At 48.3% G+C, this 20,521-nt stretch overlaps 1 protein-coding gene across 1 annotated transcript in view; it reads right to left on the bottom strand.

Annotated features, from left to right (window-relative positions):
* Positions 1 to 20,521, bottom strand: part of LOC106586785 (lysine-specific demethylase 6A) — a 115,344-nt gene that overhangs the window by 23,604 nt on the left and 71,219 nt on the right. Inside the window, 5 exon segments of the mRNA XM_014174412.3 lie at positions 4,928 to 4,981; positions 5,291 to 5,413; positions 12,407 to 12,574; positions 13,087 to 13,306; positions 13,771 to 13,869. Of these exon segments, the coding sequence (XP_014029887.3) occupies positions 4,928 to 4,981; positions 5,291 to 5,413; positions 12,407 to 12,574; positions 13,087 to 13,306; positions 13,771 to 13,869 (664 nt within the window).

Genomic DNA, 20,521 nt, shown 5'->3' with positions numbered 1-20,521 from the left:
GACCAGCCACCCGGACAGGGTGAAAGTGTGGTTTAGCACAACCAAATCATTTCTGCACAAACTGTCAGAAACAGTCTCAGGGAAGCTAATTTGTGTGCTCTTTGTCCTTAACAGGGTACCAGGGTCGTAACCAACTTCAGTGGGCAAATGCTCACCTTCGATGGCCACTGGCACACTGGAGAAGTGTGCTCTTCATGGATGAATCCTGGTTTCAACTGTACCAGGCAGATGGCGGGCATCATGTGGGCAAGCGGTTTGCTGATGTCAACAATGTGAACAGAGTGCCCCATGGTGGAGGTGGGGTTATGGTATGGGCAGGCATAAGCTACGGACAACGAACACAATTACATTTTATTGATGACACTTTGAATGCACAGAGATACTGTGACGAGATCCTGAGGCCCATTGTCGTGCCATTCATCCGCAACATCACGTCATGTTTCAGCATGATAATGCACGGCCCCATGTCGCAAGGATCTGCACACAATTCTTGGATGCTGAAAATGTCCCAGTTCTCCCATGGCCTGCAAACTCAGACATGCCACCCATTGAGCATGTTTGGGATGCTCTGGATCAACATGTCTGACAGCGTGTTCCAGTTCCTGCCAATACCCATCAACTTCGCACAGCCATTGAAGAGGAGTGGGACAACATTCCACAGGCCACAATCAACAGCCTTATCAACTGTATGCGAAGGAGATGTGTCGCCCTGCATGAGGCAAATGGTGGTCACACTAGATACTGACTGGTTTTCTGATCCATATCTGTGACCAACAAATGCATATCTGTATTCCCAGTCGTAAAATACATAGATTAGGGCCTAATGAATTTATTTCAATTGACTGATTTCCCTATATGAACTGTAACTCAGTAAAATCTTTTTTTTTTAAATATATAAATGCAACATGCAATAATTTCAGTGTATTATGTCACCATTATGGAAAGGGGAGACTCTCACAAACACGATATTGTCAGGTGTTTGGCTCTACGACACCCACACATTTTACAGACATTCTGACTTTGAAGAAGTCTTCTCACAAAACCAACTGTCCAGACCAAACCGTTGGCACTACAAACAAATGTCACCAATATCTAATATTTTTTACAACTTTTACTTCACGACATTCCTAAGGAAAATGTACTTTTTAATCCATACATTTTCTAAAAGTACTTGTTACATTTCGAATGCTTAGCAGGACAGGAAAATGGTTCAATTCACAGACATCAAGAGAACATCCCTGGTCATCCCGACTGTCTCTGATCTGGTAGACTCACTAAACACATCAAGAGAACATCCCGGGTCATTCTTACGGCCTTTATCTGGCAGACTCACTCAACACATCAAGAGAACATCCCTGGTCATCCCTACTGCCTTTATCTGGCACACTCAATAAACATAAATGCTTCATTTGTAAATTATGTCAGAGTGTTGGAGTGTGCCCCTGGCTATCCGTAAAAAAACAACAAGATCGTGCCGTGTGGTTTGCTTAATATAAGGAATGTGAAATTATTTATACTTTTACTTTTGATACTTAAATATATTTAAAACCAAATACTTTTACTCAAGTAGTATTTACTGAGTGACTTTCACTTGAGTAATTTCCTATTAATTTATCTTTACTTTCACTCAAGTATGACAATTGTGTATTTTTCCACCAGTGCCCAGGACTGGGCTGTACAAATTGAAAAAATGTCATTGCGGGTAAAATGAGCCAAAAATAACGTGACAAAACATGGATCTAAAATATACTGCTCAAAAAAATAAAGGGAACACTTAAACAACACATCCTAGATCTGAATGAAAGAAATAATCTTATTAAATACTTTTTTCTTTACATAGTTGAATGTGCTGACAACAGAATCACAAAAATAATCAATGGAAATCCAATTTAACAACCCATGGAGGTCTGGATTTGGAGTCACACTCAAAATTAAAGTGGAAAACCACACTACAGGCTGATCCAACTTTGATGTAATGTCCTTAAAACAAGTCAAAATGAGGCTCAGTAGTGTGTGTGGCCTCCACGTGCCTGTATGACCTCCCTACAACACCTGGGCATGCTCCTGATGAGGTGGCGGATGGTCTCCTGAGGGATCTCCTCCCAGACCTGGACTAAAGCATCCGCCAACTCCTGGACAGTCTGTGGTGCAACGTGGCGTTGGTGGATGGAGCGAGACATGATGTCCCAGATGTGCTCAATTGGATTCAGGTCTGGGGAACAGGCGGGCCAGTCCATAGCATCAATGCCTTCCTCTTGCAGGAACTGCTGACACACTCCAGCCACATGAGGTCTAGCATTGTCTTGCATTAGGAGGAACCTAGGGCCAACCACACCAGCATATGGTCTCACAAGAGGTCTGAGGATCTCATCTCGGTACCTAATGGCAGTCAGGCTACCTCTGGCGAGCACATGGAGGGCTGTGCGGCCCTCCCAAAGAAATGCCACCCTACACCATGACTGACCCACCGCCAAACCGGTCATGCTGGAGGATGTTGCAGGCAGCAGAACGTTCTCCACGGCGTCTCCAGACTCTGTCACGTCTGTCACGTGATCAGTGTGAACCTGCTTTCATCTGTGAAGAGCACAGGACGCCAGTGGCGAATTTGCCAATCTTGGTGTTCTCTGGCAAATGCCAAACGTCCTGCACGGTGTTGGGCTGTAAGCACAACCCCCACCTGTGGACGTCGGGCCCTCATACCACCCTCATGGAGTCTGTTTCTGACCGTTTGAGCAGACACAAGCACATTTGTGGCCTGCTGGAGGTCATTTTGCAGTGCTCTGGCAGTGCTTCTCCTGCTCATCCTTGCACAAAGGCGGAGGTAGCGGTCCTGCTGCTGGGTTGTTGCCCTCCTACGGCCTCCTCCACGTCTCCTGATGTACTGGCTTGTCTCCTGGTAGCGCCTCCATGCTCTGGACACTACGCTGACAGACACAGCAAACCTTCTTGCCACAGCTCGCATTGAGCGAGCTGGATGAGCTGCACTACCTGAGCCACTTGTGTGGGTTGTAGACTCCGTCTCATGCTACCACTAGAGTGAAAGCACCGCCAGCATTCAAATTGACCAAAACATCAGCCAGGAAGCATAGGAACTGAGAAGTGGTCTGTGGTCTCCACCTGCAGAACCACTCCTTTATTGGGGGTGTCTTGCTAATTGCCTATAATTTCCACCTGTTGTCTATTCCATTTGCACAACAGCATGTGAAATTTATTGTCAATCAGTGTTGCTTCCTAAGTGGACAGTTTGATTTCACAGAAGTGTGATTGACTTGGAGTTACATTGTGTTGTTTAAGTGTTCCCTTTATTTTTTTGAGCAGTGTATATAAATACAAATCCTGACTTCTTATATCTCTCAGATACAGGACAAACACTAAAACATTGTTCGTAAAAATCCAAATAACTTCACAGATCTTCATTGTAAAGGGTTTAAACACTGTTTCTCATGCTTCTTCAATGAACCATAAACAATTAATGAACATGCACCTGTGGAACGGTCGTTAAGACATGAACAGCTTACAGACGGTAGGCAATTAAGGTCACAGTTATGAAAACTTAGGACACTAAAGAGGCCTTTCTACTGACTCTGAAAAACACCAAAAGAAAGATGCCCAGGGTCCCTGCTCATCTGCATGAACGTGCCTTAGGCATGCTGCAAGGAGGCATGAGGACTACAGATGTGGCCAGGGCAATAAATTGCAATGTCTGTACTGTGAGACGCCTAAGACAGCGCTACAGGGAGACAGGACGGACAGATGATCGTCCTTGCAGTGGCAGACTACATGTAACACCTGCACAGGATCAGTACATCCAAACATCACACCAGCAGGACAGGTACAGAATGGCAACAACAACTGCCCGAGTTACACCAGGGACGCACAATCCCTCCATCAGTGCTCAGACTGTCTGCAATAGGCTGAGAGAGGCTGGACCGAGGGCTTGAAGGCCTGTTGTAAGAGACCTCACCAGACATCACCGGCAACGTCGCCTACCGGCACAAACCCACCGTCGCTGGACCAGACAGGACTGACAAAAAGTGCTCTTCACTGACGAGTCGCGGTTTTGTCTCACCAGGGGTGATGGTTGGATTCACGTTTATTGGCGAAGGAATGAGTGTTACACTGAGGCCTGTACTCTGGAGCGGGATCGATTTGGAGGGTCCGTCATGGTCTGGGGTGGTGTGTCACAGCATCATCGGACTTAGCTTGTTGTCATTGCAGGCAATCTCAACGCTGTGCATTACTGGGAAGACATCCTCCTCCCTCATGGGTACCCTTCCTGTAGGCTCATCCTGACATGACCCTCCAGCATGACAATGCCATCAGCCATACTGCTCGCCTGTGCGTGATTTCCTGCAAGACAGGAATGTCAGTGTTCTGCCATAGCCAGGGAAGAGCCCGGATCTCAATCCCATTGAGCACGTCTGGGACCTGTTGGATCGGAGGGTGAGGGCTAGGGCCAATACCCCCAGAAATGTCCGGGAACTTGCAGGTGACTTGGTGGAAGAGTGGGGTAACATCTCACAGCAAGAACTGGCAAATCTGGTGCAGTCCATGAGGAGGAGATGGTGGCCACATCAGATACTGACTGTTACTTTTGATTTTGACCACCCCCCCTTTGTTCAGGGACACATTATTCCATTTCTGTTATTCACATGTCTGTGGAACTTGTTCAGTTTATCTCAGTTGTTGAATCTTGTTATGTTCATACAAATATTTACACATGTTAAGTTTGCTGAAAATAAACGCAGTTTGCTGAGTTTGTGTTTTATTTGTATACCTACAGGGGTCCTAAAATTCACAATCAAATGGCTTCATCATCTTAAAACAATTCCATATGTTAACTTAGTAGATATTGCAATTTAAGGGCTTAGACCTACAGGGGTTAACAAATACAGTTCAGGTCTGACTCTGACAGAGAATAACCCACCTGTAGTCTCTGTGCTGTTAGGTACCAGCTGGGGATCTGCTGTTGTACATCACTCTGTGCTCAGAGAAGAGAGAGAGAGAGAAGAGAGAGATGCTCGTCAATATACCTTGTAAACGTTTCAGCGTCATTCCTTTTTGCGTTCACCAGTTGTGTGATGGAGTGGACAGTTCCCAGGCTTTAGTACCCGAGCTGGATTGTTGTCATTAGGCACCAAATGGATGAAAACTTACTGAAAAAGGGTGGGACTATGTCCAATAAGAAACACTCACTTTAGTTATCCGTTGAAACACATTTGAATGAATGCCTTAATGAATATAACCCTAGTTTAGAGTCAGTTGGGCTGGGTAAAAGACTGAACCCTACCTTAGCTGGGCTGGTGGTGCGTTTCCTCTTGGCAGGGCTGGCCTGACTGTCAGTGTGGCAGGGATGGGGAGAGACCTGTGTCTGTACCTGGCCTCCCTCACCTCCCTGGTGGGGCTTACATGCCTGGAAGGGCAGGAGAGGAGGGAGGGGGGGGGCAGGAGTGGAGAGGAAGGTTATAGGGGGAGGCAGGAGAGGAGGGGGGGGCAGGAGTGGAGAGCAAGGTTATAGGGGGGAGGCAGGAGAGGAGGGAGGGGGGGCAGGAGTGGAGAGGAAGGTTATAGGGGGGAGGCAGGAAGGAAGGAGAGGAGGGTATGGGGGGAGGCAGGAGAGGAGTGGGATGGTTATAGGGGGAGGCAGGAGAGGAGGGAGGGGGGGCAGGAGTGGAGAGGAAGGTTATAGGGGGGAGGCAGGAAGGAAGGAGAGGAGGGTATGGGGGGAGGCAGGAGAGGAGTGGGATGGTTATAGGGGGAGGCAGGAGAGGAGGGAGGGGGGGGGCAGGAGTGGAGAGGAAGGTTATAGGGGGGAGGCAGGAAGGAAGGAGAGGAGGGTATGGGGGGAGGCAGGAGAGGAGTGGGATGGTTATAGGGGGAGGCAGGAGAGGAGTGGGATGGTTATAGGGGGAGGCAGGAGAGGAGGGAGGGGGGGGGGGCAGGAGAGGAGTGGGATGGTTATAGGGGGAGGCAGGAGAGGAGGGAGGGGGGGGGGGCAGGAGAGGAGTGGGATGGTTATAGGGGGAGGCAGGAGAGGAGGGAGGGGGGGGGCAGGAGAGGAGTGGGATGGTTATAGGGGGAGGCAGGAGAGGAGGGAGGGGGGGGGCAGGAGAGGAGTGGGATGGTTATAGGGGGAGGCAGGAGAGGAGTGGGATGGTTATAGGGGGAGGCAGGAGAGGAGGGAGGGGGGGGGGCAGGAGAGGAGGGAGGGGGGGGGCAGGAGAGGAGTGGGATGGTTATAGGGGGAGGCAGGAGAGGAGGGAGGGGGGGGCAGGAGAGGAGTGGGATGGTTATAGGGGGAGGCAGGAGAGGAGGGAGGGGGGGGGCAGGAGAGGAGTGGGATGGTTATAGGGGGAGGCAGGAGAGGAGTGGGATGGTTATAGGGGGAGGCAGGAGAGGAGGGATGGGGGGGGGCAGGAGAGGAGTGGGATGGTTATAGGGGGAGGCAGGAGAGGAGTGGGATGGTTATAGGGGGAGGCAGGAGAGGAGTGGGATGGTTATAGGGGGAGGCAGGAGAGGAGTGGGATGGTTATAGGGGGAGGCAGGAGAGGAGTGGGATGGTTATAGGGGGGGGCAGGAGAGGAGTGGGATGGTTATAGGGGGGGGCAGGAGAGGAGTGGGATGGTTATAGGGGGGGGCAGGAGAGGAGTGGGATGGTTATAGGGGGGGGCAGGAGAGGAGTGGGATGGTTATAGGGGGGGCAGGAGAGGAGTGGGATGGTTATAGGGGGGAGGCAGGAGAGGAGTGGGATGGTTATAGGGGGCGGCAGGAGAGGAGTGGGATGGTTATAGGGGGGAGGCAGGAGAGGAGTGGGATGGTTATAGGGGGGGGCAGGAGAGGAGTGGGATGGTTATAGGGGGGGGCAGGAGAGGAGTGGGATGGTTATAGGGGGGGGCAGGAGAGGAGTGGGATGGTTATAGGGGGGAGGCAGGAGAGGAGTGGGATGGTTATAGGGGGGGGCAGGAGAGGAGGGAGGGGGGGGGGGCAGGAGAGGAGTGGGATGGTTATAGGGGGGAGGCAGGAGAGGAGTGGGATGGTTATAGGGGGAGGCAGGAGAGGAGGGTATGGGGGGAGGCAGGAGAGGAGTGGGATGGTTATAGGGGGAGGCAGGAGAGGAGTGGGATGGTTATAGGGGGGGGCAGGAGAGGAGGGAGGGGGGGGAGGCAGGAGAGGAGTGGGATGGTTATAGGGGGAGGCAGGAGAGGAGTGGGATGGTTATAGGGGGAGGCAGGAGAGGAGGGGGATGGTTATAGGGGGGGGCAGGAGAGGAGTGGGATGGTTATAGGGGGGGGCAGGAGAGGAGTGGGATGGTTATAGGGGGGGGCAGGAGAGGAGTGGGATGGTTATAGGGGGGAGGCAGGAGAGGAGTGGGATGGTTATAGGGGGGGGCAGGAGAGGAGTGGGATGGTTATAGGGGGAGGCAGGAGAGGAGTGGGATGGTTATAGGGGGGGGCAGGAGAGGAGTGGGATGGGGAGAGGGGGGGGCAGGAGAGGAGTGGGATGGTTATAGGGGGGGGCAGGAGAGGAGTGGGATGGTTATAGGGGGAGGCAGGAGAGGAGTGGGATGGTTATAGGGGGAGGCAGGAGAGGAGTGGGATGGTTATAGGGGGAGGCAGGAGAGGAGTGGGATGGTTATAGGGGGGAGGCAGGAGAGGAGGGAGGGGGGGGGGCAGGAGAGGAGTGGGATGGTTATAGGGGGGGGCAGGAGAGGAGTGGGATGGTTATAGGGGGGGGCAGGAGAGGAGGGGGATGGTTATAGGGGGAGGCAGGAGAGGAGTGGGATGGTTATAGGGGGAGGCAGGAGAGGAGTGGGATGGTTATAGGGGGAGGCAGGAGAGGAGGGTATGGGGGGAGGCAGGAGAGGAGTGGGATGGTTATAGGGGGAGGCAGGAGAGGAGTGGGATGGTTATAGGGGGAGGCAGGAGAGGAGGGGGATGGTTATAGGGGGGGGCAGGAGAGGAGTGGGATGGTTATAGGGGGAGGCAGGAGAGGAGTGGGATGGTTATAGGGGGGGGCAGGAGAGGAGTGGGATGGTTATAGGGGGGGGAGCAGGAGAGGAGTGGGATGGTTATAGGGGGGGGCAGGAGAGGAGTGGGATGGTTATAGGGGGGGGCAGGAGAGGAGTGGGATGGTTATAGGGGGAGGCAGGAGAGGAGTGGGATGGTTATAGGGGGGGGCAGGAGAGGAGTGGGATGGTTATAGGGGGAGGCAGGAGAGGAGTGGGATGGTTATAGGGGGAGGCAGGAGAGGAGTGGGATGGTTATAGGGGGGGGCAGGAGAGGAGTGGGATGGTTATAGGGGGGGGCAGGAGAGGAGTGGGATGGTTATAGGGGGGGGCAGGAGAGGAGTGGGATGGTTATAGGGGGGGGCAGGAGAGGAGTGGGATGGTTATAGGGGGGGGCAGGAGAGGAGTGGGATGGTTATAGGGGGAGGCAGGAGAGGAGTGGGATGGTTATAGGGGGGGGCAGGAGAGGAGTGGGATGGTTATAGGGGGAGGCAGGAGAGGAGTGGGATGGTTATGGGGGGAGGCAGGAGAGGAGTGGGATGGTTATAGGGGGGGGCAGGAGAGGAGTGGGATGGTTATAGGGGGGGGCAGGAGAGGAGTGGGATGGTTATAGGGGGGGGCAGGAGAGGAGTGGGATGGTTATAGGGGGAGGCAGGAGAGGAGGGGGATGGTTATAGGGGGGGGCAGGAGAGGAGGGGGATGGTTATAGGGGGGGGCAGGAGAGGAGTGTGGGGGTTATAGGGGGAGGCAGGAGAGGAGTGGGATGGTTATAGGGGGAGGCAGGAGAGGAGTGGGATGGTTATAGGGGGAGGCAGGAGAGGAGTGGGATGGTTATAGGGGGAGGCAGGAGAGGAGTGGGATGGTTATAGGGGGAGGCAGGAGAGGAGTGGGATGGTTATAGGGGGGGGCAGGAGAGGAGTGGGATGGTTATAGGGGGGGGCAGGAAGGAAGGAGAGGAGGGTATGGGGGGAGGCAGGAGAGGAGTGGGATGGTTATAGGGGGGGGCAGGAGAGGAGTGGGATGGTTATAGGGGGGGGCAGGAGAGGAGGGGGATGGTTATAGGGGGAGGGAAGAGAGGAGTGGGATGGTTATAGGGGGAGGCAGGAGAGGAGTGGGATGGTTATAGGGGGAGGCAGGAGAGGAGGGGGATGGTTATAGGGGGGGGCAGGAGAGGAGTGGGATGGTTATAGGGGGGGGCAGGAGAGGAGTGGGATGGTTATAGGGGGGGGCAGGAGAGGAGTGGGATGGTTATAGGGGGAGGCAGGAGAGGAGGGGGATGGTTATAGGGGGGGGCAGGAGAGGAGGGGGATGGTTATAGGGGGGGGCAGGAGAGGAGTGTGGGGGTTATAGGGGGAGGCAGGAGAGGAGTGGGATGGTTATAGGGGGAGGCAGGAGAGGAGTGGGATGGTTATAGGGGGAGGCAGGAGAGGAGTGGGATGGTTATAGGGGGGGGCAGGAGAGGAGTGGGATGGTTATAGGGGGGGGCAGGAGAGGAGTGGGATGGTTATAGGGGGAGGCAGGAGAGGAGTGGGATGGTTATAGGGGGAGGCAGGAGAGGAGTGGGATGGTTATAGGGGGAGGCAGGAGAGGAGGGGGATGGTTATAGGGGGGGGCAGGAGAGGAGGGGGATGGTTATAGGGGGGGGCAGGAGAGGAGTGTGGGGGTTATAGGGGGAGGCAGGAGAGGAGTGGGATGGTTATAGGGGGAGGCAGGAGAGGAGTGGGATGGTTATAGGGGGGGGCAGGAGAGGAGTGGGATGGTTATAGGGGGGGGGGCAGGAGAGGAGTGGGATGGTTATAGGGGGAGGCAGGAGAGGAGTGGGATGGTTATAGGGGGGGGCAGGAGAGGAGTGGGATGGTTATAGGGGGGAGCAGGAGAGGAGGGGGATGGTTATAGGGGGAGGCAGGAGAGGAGTGGGATGGTTATAGGGGGAGGCAGGAGAGGAGTGGGATGGTTATAGGGGGGGGCAGGAGAGGAGTGGGATGGTTATAGGGGGAGGCAGGAGAGGAGTGGGATGGTTATAGGGGGGGGCAGGAGAGGAGTGGGATGGTTATAGGGGGAGGCAGGAGAGGAGTGGGATGGTTATAGGGGGGGGCAGGAGAGGAGTGGGATGGTTATAGGGGGAGGCAGGAGAGGAGGGGGATGGTTATAGGGGGAGGCAGGAGAGGAGTGGGATGGTTATAGGGGGAGGCAGGAGAGGAGTGGGATGGTTATAGGGGGGGGCAGGAGAGGAGTGGGATGGTTATAGGGGGAGGCAGGAGAGGAGTGGGATGGTTATAGGGGGGGGCAGGAGAGGAGTGGGATGGTTATAGGGGGGAGGCAGGAGAGGAGTGGGATGGTTATAGGGGGGAGGCAGGAGAGGAGTGGGATGGTTATAGGGGGGAGCAGGAGAGGAGTGGGATGGTTATAGGGGGAGGCAGGAGAGGAGTGGGATGGTTATAGGGGGAGGCAGGAGAGGAGTGGGATGGTTATAGGGGGAGGCAGGAGAGGAGTGGGATGGTTATAGGGGGGGGCAGGAGAGGAGTGGGATGGTTATAGGGGGAGGCAGGAGAGGAGTGGGATGGTTATAGGGGGGGGCAGGAGAGGAGGGAGGGGGGGGGGGCAGGAGAGGAGTGGGATGGTTATAGGGGGAGGCAGGAGAGGAGTGTGGGGGTTATGGGGGGAGGGAAGAGAGGAGGGGGTCAGAGCAGATGCCAAAATCCTGACAACAACCTAAGTGATACTTCTAATCAGAAATCTCAGAGCCAACAAACTGTGTGAAAGTATTTTTCTTGGCAAGAGGAATGAGATGAATTTTAATGTGAGAAACTTAAGGAACAAAAATATCTGGGTTACCACCGTTTACCATCAAACCTTTGGTGCCATGGTAGTTTTAATGTCAAACGGTTATCCAAGAAAAAAAGACAAGACATGCAAGTTGACAAGGAATTAAATATTCATAGTCACGAACAGATATCAACAGCATATCAGTAGTTTACATTCATTCTGTCATGTCATGTCAAACAGCTAGTCAGGGTGAGGAGATGGGGTGAGTGAGAAAAGGACTTGACTTATGACCTGTACTGCTCTATTATGAACCACACAGAGAATTACACCTAGTAAATCTACTGTATTATGAACCAGAGAATTACACCTAGTACATCTAATGTATTATGAACCAGAGAATTACACCTAGTAAATATACTGTATTATGAACCAGAGAATTACACCTAGTAAATCAACCGTAAATTCCGGACTATACTTTTTCCCCAGCTTTGAACCTCGCAGCTTAAACAATGACGCGGCTAATATATGGATTTTTCCCACTTTCAATTTCTTTCCCCCAAAAAAAACACATTCTGTGACGTGCTCAGTTTTTTGGCGGCATGAAGCTTTCATTAGACCAATGAAATTGCCGAACGGGTTAAGGTCAAACAACTTTTTTGTTTACTGTTTAGATTAAATCGAGCGCTCTCAAACTTCCCATCACTCTGATTACGGTAGTCATTTTGTCACCCTCATCATGACAAAAGACACGGAGAAATGCATATGAAGCAGCTTTCAAGTTGAAGGCGATTGATCTGGCTGTTGGAAAAGGAAATAGAGCTGCTGCACGGGAGCTTGGTCTTAATGAGTCGATGATAAGACGTTGGAAACAGCAGCGTGAGGAATTGACTCAGTGCAAAAAGACAACTAAAGCTTACTGCTAATTTTTAATTTTTTGTGACAAGCCGTGTTTCGTTAAAGCCTATTTATTTTTGTTACAAGCCGTGTTTCGTTAAAGCCTATTTATTTTTGTTACAAGCCGTGTTTCGTTAAAGCCTATTTATTTTTGTTACAAGCCGTGTTTCGTTAAAGCCTGTGTAAAGTTCATTTGTTTCAATGTACCGGTAGGCACCTGCAGCGTATAGACATGTGCGGCTTATTTATGTTCAAAATAAAAAAATCAAAAAAAAATCTGTGGGTGCGGCTTATATTCAGGTGCGCTTAATAGTCCGGAAATTACGGTACTGTATTATGAACCACACAGAGAACTACACCTAGTAAATCTACTGTATTATGAACCAGAGATTTACACCTAGTAAATCTACTGTATTATGAACCACACAGAGAATTACACCTAGTAAATCTCCTGTATGTGAGCTTAGTGTTTGTGAGGGGGATTCTCTCAACTCAACTCCTTTGGTTTGTCTGCACTGATGCAAAACGTTTCTAGACCGGTCAGGTGAATGTATATATTGCTAGAGGGCATCCACTGTATTCAACTATCCTGAGTTTGCAGATCAGTGCCAATGAGAGGAGGAAGACGAGGAAAGATGAAAGCTATTAAGATGCACCAGGACAGGTTAGTTTAGGTAGAAACAGGGGTTTGTTAGCTGGGGGGGGGGGGGGGGGGGGGGGGGGTCTCTCTCGAGGTCTCACCTGCTGCTGTGCCTGTGGCCCTGGGCTGCCTGCTGCAGTGTTCAGGCCCCCCTGTCTGGAGGTGAGCTCAGCGGGGATGGGCAGGCTCCACGCCTCCTCAATACTAGGAAGCATTTTACCACCCTCCCCCCCCGCAACACTACCTGTCTGAGGGTTACACAACCGAGCCTATAGGAGGAGGGGGAATGGCATAAAGACACATTTCAGTACTGCTCTACGTTATGGTAGGACAACCCACTGACTGAGCACCTTGTTACACTATAGGTAATTGCACATGAAATACAGCCTCTCCAGAGATGAGATGAAGTCAAATGAAAATAATCACTCAAAGAATGGTCAATGCCATGAGATTATGTCTTACGATTACTGGTGAGAATGTGTAGTATCGCATCAATATGAATCAAGTGTTCATATCTCAATGATTCAAATAAAAAAACTGAATAATCACATCCTTTACAATAAACAAGGATACACACATGTATAAAATACAACTCTTTCAGAGAGTGAATAATGTCATTGGCTTTAAAACACATACAAACACTGCAACACAACTCACAGCACTACGTTTAATAGAAAACAGACAGTAAAATAATTTGCTTCTGCTTGGTGTGTGTGTGTGTGTGTGTTTTCATATCTCTGCATGTGTGTGTGTATCCCTCCCTCTCTGCATCCCTGCCTACCTGCAGCAGCTTAATGCGGTGTGTGAGGACAGCGGTGTTGGTGCAGGCCTTGCTGCGCGTGGCGTTGATGTAACACTTGATGGCGTCGTGCGGCTGCCCGCAAGACTCGTAGAGCGTGCCCAGGTCCATCCAGGCAGCCGCATGACTGTGGTCCAGCTGCACTGCACAGATGTACGCCTGCAGAGCGTCCATAGGCTGGTTCTGCTGCTGGTACAGAACACTGGGGGAGGGAGGGAGGGGGGAGGAGAGAGAGGGAAGGGAGGGAGGGAAGGAGAGAGGGGAAGGAAGGAAGGTAGGAAGGGAAGAAAGAGAGAGGGGAGGGAAAGGAGAGAGAGGGGAGGGAAAGGAGGAGAGAGGGGAGGGAAAGGAGAGAGAGGGGAGGGAAAGGAGAGAGAGGGGAGGGAAAGGAGAGAGAGGGGAGGGAGGGAAGAAGGAAGAGAGAAAGTGAGAAAGAGCAAGTGATGGGGAGAGGGGGGAGTGCATGGAGTTTTTAGTGTCCTCTCTCCCTCGGGTGGCCACACGCCAAGTCTATCCATATGTAACTCTAGGGACCACTACCTCCCTCCTGTTGCCATGGCCAACACCTATAAGCCTTCAGATTGAGTAATCCTTTAAGACTTCTCCAAGGTTCCTACAGACAGATGATAGGTGAGTACACGCTGGCTGCAGTGTGTCAGGTCTTACCCTATGGAGCACCAGGTGTCAGCGCTGGCCTCAGACTTGTCAATGGACTGTCTGTAGGAGATGAAGGCATCCTGGACTTTCCCAATACTGGAGTAGCACCTGGAGAGAACACACATTATGCTTAGTACTATCAATATGAGTATGAAGAGAGAGATACTGTCAGACTGTCAGAGACAGAGAGGGCGCGAGACAGAGAGGGCGAGAGAGAGAGAGAGGGAGCGAGACAGAGAGAGGGGGAGCGAGCCAGAGAGAGGGGGAGCGAGCCAGAGAGAGGGGGAGCGAGCCAGAGAGAGGGGGAGCGAGCCAGAGAGAGGGGGAGCGAGAGAGAGAGGGGAGCGAGAGAGAGAGGGGGAGCGAGAGAGAGAGGGGGAGCGAGAGAGAGAGAGAGAGGGGGAGCGAGAGTGAGAGAGAGAGGGGGAGCGAGAGTGAGAGAGACAGGGGGAGCGAGAGTGAGAGAGACAGGGGGAGCGAGAGTGAGAGAGACAGGGGGAGCGAGAGTGAGACAGGGGGAGCGAGAGTGAAACAGAGGGAGCGAGAGTGAAACAGAGGGAGCGAGAGTGAAACAGAGGGAGCGAGGTTGCAAGAACGAGAGACAGAATTAACAAAAAACTGAAAACTAGAATGCTATTTGGCCCTAAACAGAGATTACACAGTGGCAGAATACCTGACCACTGTGACTGACCCAAAATGAAGGAAAGCTTTGACTACCGTAATTTCCGGACTATTAAGTGCACCTGAGTATAAGCCGCACCCACTGAATTTTTTTTATTTTATTTTGAACATAAATAAGTCGCACATGTCTATAAGCCGCAGGTACATTGAAACAAATTAACTTTACACAGGCTTTAACGAAACACGGCTTGTAACAAAAATAAATAGGCTTTAACGAACCACGGCTTGTAACAAAAATAAATAGGCTTTAACGAAACACAGCTTGTATCAATTTTTTTTTAATCAGCAGTAAGCTTTAGTTGTCTTTTTGCACTGAGTCAATTCCTCACGCTGCTGTTTCCAACGTCTTATCATCGACTCATTAAGACCAAGCTCCCGTGCAGCAGCTCTATTTCCTTTTCCAACAGCCAGATCAATCGCCTTCAACTTGAAAGCTGCATCATATGCATTTCTCCGTGTCTTTGCCATGATGAGGGTGACAAAATGACTACCGTAATCAGAATGATGGGAAGTTTGAGAGCGCTCGATTTAATCTAAACAGTAAACAAAAAAGTTGTTTGACCTTAACCCGTTCGGCAATTTCAATGGTCTAATGAAAGCTTCATGCCGCCAAAAAACTGAGCACATCACAGAATATGTTTTTTGGGAGATTTTTTTTTGAAAGCGGGTAAAATCCATATATTAGCCGCGTCATTGTTTAAGCCGCGAGGTTCAAAGCCTGGGAAAAAAGTTGCGGCTTATAGTCCGGAATTTACGGTATGTACAGACTCAGTGAGCATAGCCTTGCTATTGAGAAAGGCCACCGTAGGTCGACCTGGCTCTCAAGAGAAGACAGGCTATGTGCACACTACCCACAAAACGAGGTGGAAACTGAGCTTCACTTCCTAACCTCCTGCCAAATGTATGACCATATTAGAGACACGTATTTCGCTCAGATTACACAGACGCACAAAGAATTCCAAAACAAATCCAATTTTGATAAACTCCCTTATCTACTGGGTGAAATACCACAGTGTGCCATCACAGCAGCAAGATGTGTGACCTGTTGCCACAAGAAAAGGGCAACCAGTGAAGAACAAACACCATTTTAAATACAACCCACATGTATGTTTATTTTCCCTTTTGAACTTTAACTATTTGCACATCGTTACAACACTGTATATTGACATATGACATTTTAAATGTCTCTATTCCTTTGGAATTTTTGTAAGTGTAATGTTTACTGTCCATTTCGTATTTTTTATTTCACTTTTGTTTATTATCTATTTCACTTTCTTTAGCAATGTGAACATATGCTTCCCATGCCAATAAAGCTCATTACAACAGCCTCCACAATCGATCAGTCCACTCAAACAGGAGCCAATGAGACGGGTGTCTTGTACACCATTTATTGTTGTTGTTGCTAGTGCTCCATTAAAGAAATCTTGGCCGACCAACAGCCTATCAACCAAACAATTGACCGGTTGACTAAATGAGGTCAGCCCTAAAGCTAACACTCTACACACAGTTATGCAACTGCACATCTACAAGCTCAAAGGGTGACTACAGCTCATGCAGAACCATGCATTCAGTGGTTCTACCACACAACAACCAATAGCAGAAATCCCACGGCCTGCACTTCCCACTTGCACCAACTTTGACGATAATTACTTTATTGAGAAAAAATGTACTTGCTACGACTGTGATGTGGTTGTCTCACCTAGCGACCTCACCTAGCTCGGGCTCCTGAGTGGCGCAGCGGTCTAAGGCACTGCATCACTGTGCTAGAGGAGTCAATACAGACCCTGGTTGGAATCCAGGCTGAATCACATCCGTCAGTGATTGGGAGTCCCATAGGGTGGCGCACAACTGGCCCAACGTCATCTGGCTTAGGGTTTGGCAGGGGTAGGCCGTCGTTGTAAATAAGAATTTGTTCTTAACGGACCTGCCTAGTTAAATGTTAAATGAAATAAAATAATAAAGGGACAATCTGTAGTGCCTTCAGAAAGTATTTATACCCTTTGACTTATTGCACATTTTGTTGTGTTACAGCCTGAACCCATCTACACAAAATACCCCATAATGATAAAGTGAAAACATGATTTTAGAAATGTTTGCACATTTATTGAAAATGAAATACAGAAATCTAATTTTCATAAGTATTCACACCCCCCGAGTCAATACTTTGTAATAGCACCTTTGGCAGCGATTGCAGCTGCGAGTGTTTCTGGGTAAGTCTCCAAGAGCTTTCCACACCTGGATTTTGCAACATTTGCCCATTATTCTTTTCAACATTCTTCAAGCTCTGCCAAATTGGTTGTTGGTCATTGCTAGACAACCATTTTCAGGTCTTGCCATAGATTTTTAAGTTATTTAAGTCAAAACGGTAACTGGGCCACTCAGGAACATTCACTGTCTTCTTGGTAAACAACTCTAGTGTAGATTTGGCCTTTTGTTTTATGTTATTGTCCTGCTGAAAGGAGAATTCATCTCCCAGTGTCTGGTGGAAAGCAGACAACCAGGTTTCCCCTCTAGGATTTTGCCTGTGCTGACCGCCATTCTATTCCTTTTTTATCCTGAAAAAACTCCCCAGTCTTTAACAATTACAAACATACCCGTAACATAATGAGGGTGGTACTCAGTGTTGTATTGGATTTGCCCCAAACATAACACTTTGCAGTCAGGACAAAAAGTTAATTGCTTTGTCACATTTTTTGCAGTATTACTTCAGTGCCTTGTTGATACCGGGATGCATGTTTTGGCGATATTTTTTGGTCTGTACAGGCTTCCTTCATTTCACTGTCAAATAGGTTAGTATTGTGGAGTAACTACAATGTTGTTGATCCATCCTCAGTTTTCTCCTATCACAGCCATTCAACTCCGTAACTGTTTTAAAATCACCATTGGCCTCATGGTAAAATCCCTGAGCGGTTTCATTCCTCTCCGGCAACTGAGTTAGGAATCGTTGTATCGTTGTAGTGACTGGATGTATTGATACACCATCCAAAGAGTAATTAATAACTTCACCATGCTCAAAGGGATATTCAATGTCTGCTTTTATTATTTTTACTCATCTACCAATAGGTGCCCTTCTTTGCGAGGCATTGGAAAACCTCCCTGTTTAAACCTCACAGTTTAATCTGTGTTTGAAATTCACTGCTGGACTGAGAGACCTTACAAATAATTATATGTGTAGGGTACAAAAATGAGGTAGTCATTCAAACATCATGTTAAACACTTACTGCACACAGAGTGAATCAATGCAACTAATTATTTGACTTGTTAAGCTTATTTTTACTACTGAACTTATTTAGGCTTGCCATAACAAAGGGGTTTAATACTTATTGACAAGACATTTCAGCTTTTCATTTGTTATTAAATTGTAAACATTTAGTAAAACATAATTCCACTTTGACATTATGGGGTATTGTATCGACACCAGTGACAAAATAAATATCAATTTAATCTATTTTAAATTCAGGCTATAACAACCAAATGTGGAAAAAGTCAAGGGGTGTGAACGCTGTCTCAAGGCTAGGGTTGCGGAAATTTTCCATGGTAAATTAAGCCTGGGAATTTTGCTTAAAATTCATCAAAAATGTTAGCGTATAACGTTGAACCTTTTTTTGTGGGATACACATAAGGCAATTCTTGGTCTTGTGGCATATTTTGGTTAAACTATCCCCAATTCAATGGAAATGCAACCCTCTGCATGCACAGTGCATTCTTCCATCACATGTGCAGCTGATTCTCAAGATCTTGTACACTAATGAGATGCTATTGAGCCCACACTACTACACTGTCTGAGCCAAGGACTACATGCTTTCTGGTAAGTTTTGATTACAATACTGGGTGGGGTGAATATATTTTATATGACATACATTATTTTTTGTGGTTAATTAGTAAATAGTAGCCTACGGCAAAGTGTGTTTAAATAATTTCTAAATAATTTTAAATCATAACAATTTCTGTTAGTTAGTTTTAGCTTGCTTGAGCCTGCTAACTGAGGAGTGTTAATTCACCTGTTTCAATACATGTTTCATTTTAAAACATTATCTTACAAAGGAGTTGTTTAATCTAACTGCTTATCTATTTATCTGTACATGGAATTGTATTTGGGTTTTTTCTAATCTTTACAGGAAAATGCCACGGGCACTATCTGATGTGTGGAGACATTTCACTGCAGATAATATAGAAGGAAATGCTGTGTACATTTGCAAATACTATGCCAAATCATATGTGAAGAATGCAACAAAGATGCAGAATCATCTGGCCAAGTGCATAATGTTCCCTCAGCGCTCACAACAAGCAACCTCTGACAAAAGTCCCTCCACTTCTATTTGAGGTGAAAATGATGAATCAGACACCTTATCGATAGCAACAGCTCATGGTCCTCCTGGAATCAGACTTTTTTTTTACTCAATGGAGAAACAGAGAAATGCTGATGAATGTCTTGCTCGAGCTGTGTATGCAACTGGTTCACCTCTGATGCTCACAGGCAATATATATTGGAAGAGATTTCTGAATGTTCTTAACCCAGCATACACCCCTCCACCCAGACATGCTTTATCTAGTCATTTGCTGGATGCAGAGTTCCACAGAGTTCAAGTGAAGGTCAAGCAAATCATAGAGAAAGCAGACTGTATTGCAATCATCTCTGATGGGTGGTTGAATGTTCGTGGGCAAGGAAGAATTAACTACATCATCTCCACCCCTCAACCAGTATTCTACAAGAGCACAGACACAAGGGACAACAGACACCGGTCTCTACATTGCAGATGAGCTGAAGGCAGTCATCAATGACCTTGGAACGCAGAAGGTATTTGCACTGGTGACAGACAATGCTGCAAACATGAAGGCTGCTTGGTCTAAAGTGGAGGAGTCCTACCCTCACATCACACCCATTGGCTGTGCTGCTCATGCATTGAATCTGCTCCTCAAGGACATCATGGCACTGAAAACAATGGATACACTCTACAAGAGAGCCAAGGAAATGGTTAGGTATGTGAAGAGTCATCAAGTTATAGCAGCAATCTACCTCACCAAGCAAAGTGAGAAGAATAAGAGCACCACATTGAAGCTGCCCAGCAACACATGTTGGGGTGGTGTTGTCATCATGTTTGACAGTCTCCTGGAGGGGAAGGAGTCTCTCCAAGAAATGGCCATATCAGTCTGCCAATATGGACAGCCCCATCAAGAGGATCCTCCTAGATTATGTATTTTGGGAGAGAGTGGTAAGCAACCTAAAACTCCTGGATCATTGGGACCCTTCAATATTCACTTTATTTTGTTGTTCAGTGAAATCATCCCATGTGAAGAGTCGACTCATTTAATTAAAGTTAAAATCGTAACAATTGTTTTTTATTTATTTCTACAGGAAAGATTTAATAATCTGCAATTATGTCTACTTTTGATAAGGTAAAATGTTTATGTTTCTGTCTCCATATGATATGGTAAATATATCCAATGCAAAAAACATCTACATTTAAATGGTATTAATATTAACTTGCATCTATTTCCGTTAATTCCCATATATTCCCGTTAATTCCCCTGGAAAGTTCCCACCTCTGAATACTCCCCAAAATGTGCAACCCTGCTGAAGGCACTGGATATATATACCCACTGATTCTTGAATAATATAACCTACAAACGCTTCATAAGCTTAGTTCAACTGTCATACTCCATCAGAACCACAAATATAACATGGTTTCGGGTGAGCTGGACCGCAGAGTGAAGGAAAAGCAGTCAACAAGTGCTCAGCATATGTGGGAACTCCTTCAAGACTGTTGGAAATGCATTCCAGGAGAAGCTGGTTCAGAGAATGCCAAGAGCGTGGAAAGCTGTCATCATGGCAAAGGGTGGCTATTTGAAAAATCTTAAATATAAAATATATTTTGATTTATTTAACACTTAACCCTATTTAACACATGATTCCATATGTGTTATTTCATAGTTTTGATGTCTTCACTACTATTCTACAATGTAGAAAATAGTAGAAAATAAAGAAAAACCCTTGAATGAGTAGGTGTTCTAAAACTTTGGACCGGTAGTGTAAATAAACGCTGTATAGCCTCATAACATGGTTAAAACAATAATCTTC

Source organism: Salmo salar, chromosome 25 (assembly GCF_965601325.2).
Source record: "Salmo salar chromosome 25, fSalSal1, whole genome shotgun sequence".
NCBI classification, from domain to species: Eukaryota; Metazoa; Chordata; class Actinopteri; order Salmoniformes; family Salmonidae; genus Salmo; species Salmo salar.
This window is presented reverse-complemented; position numbering and strand designations above follow the sequence as displayed.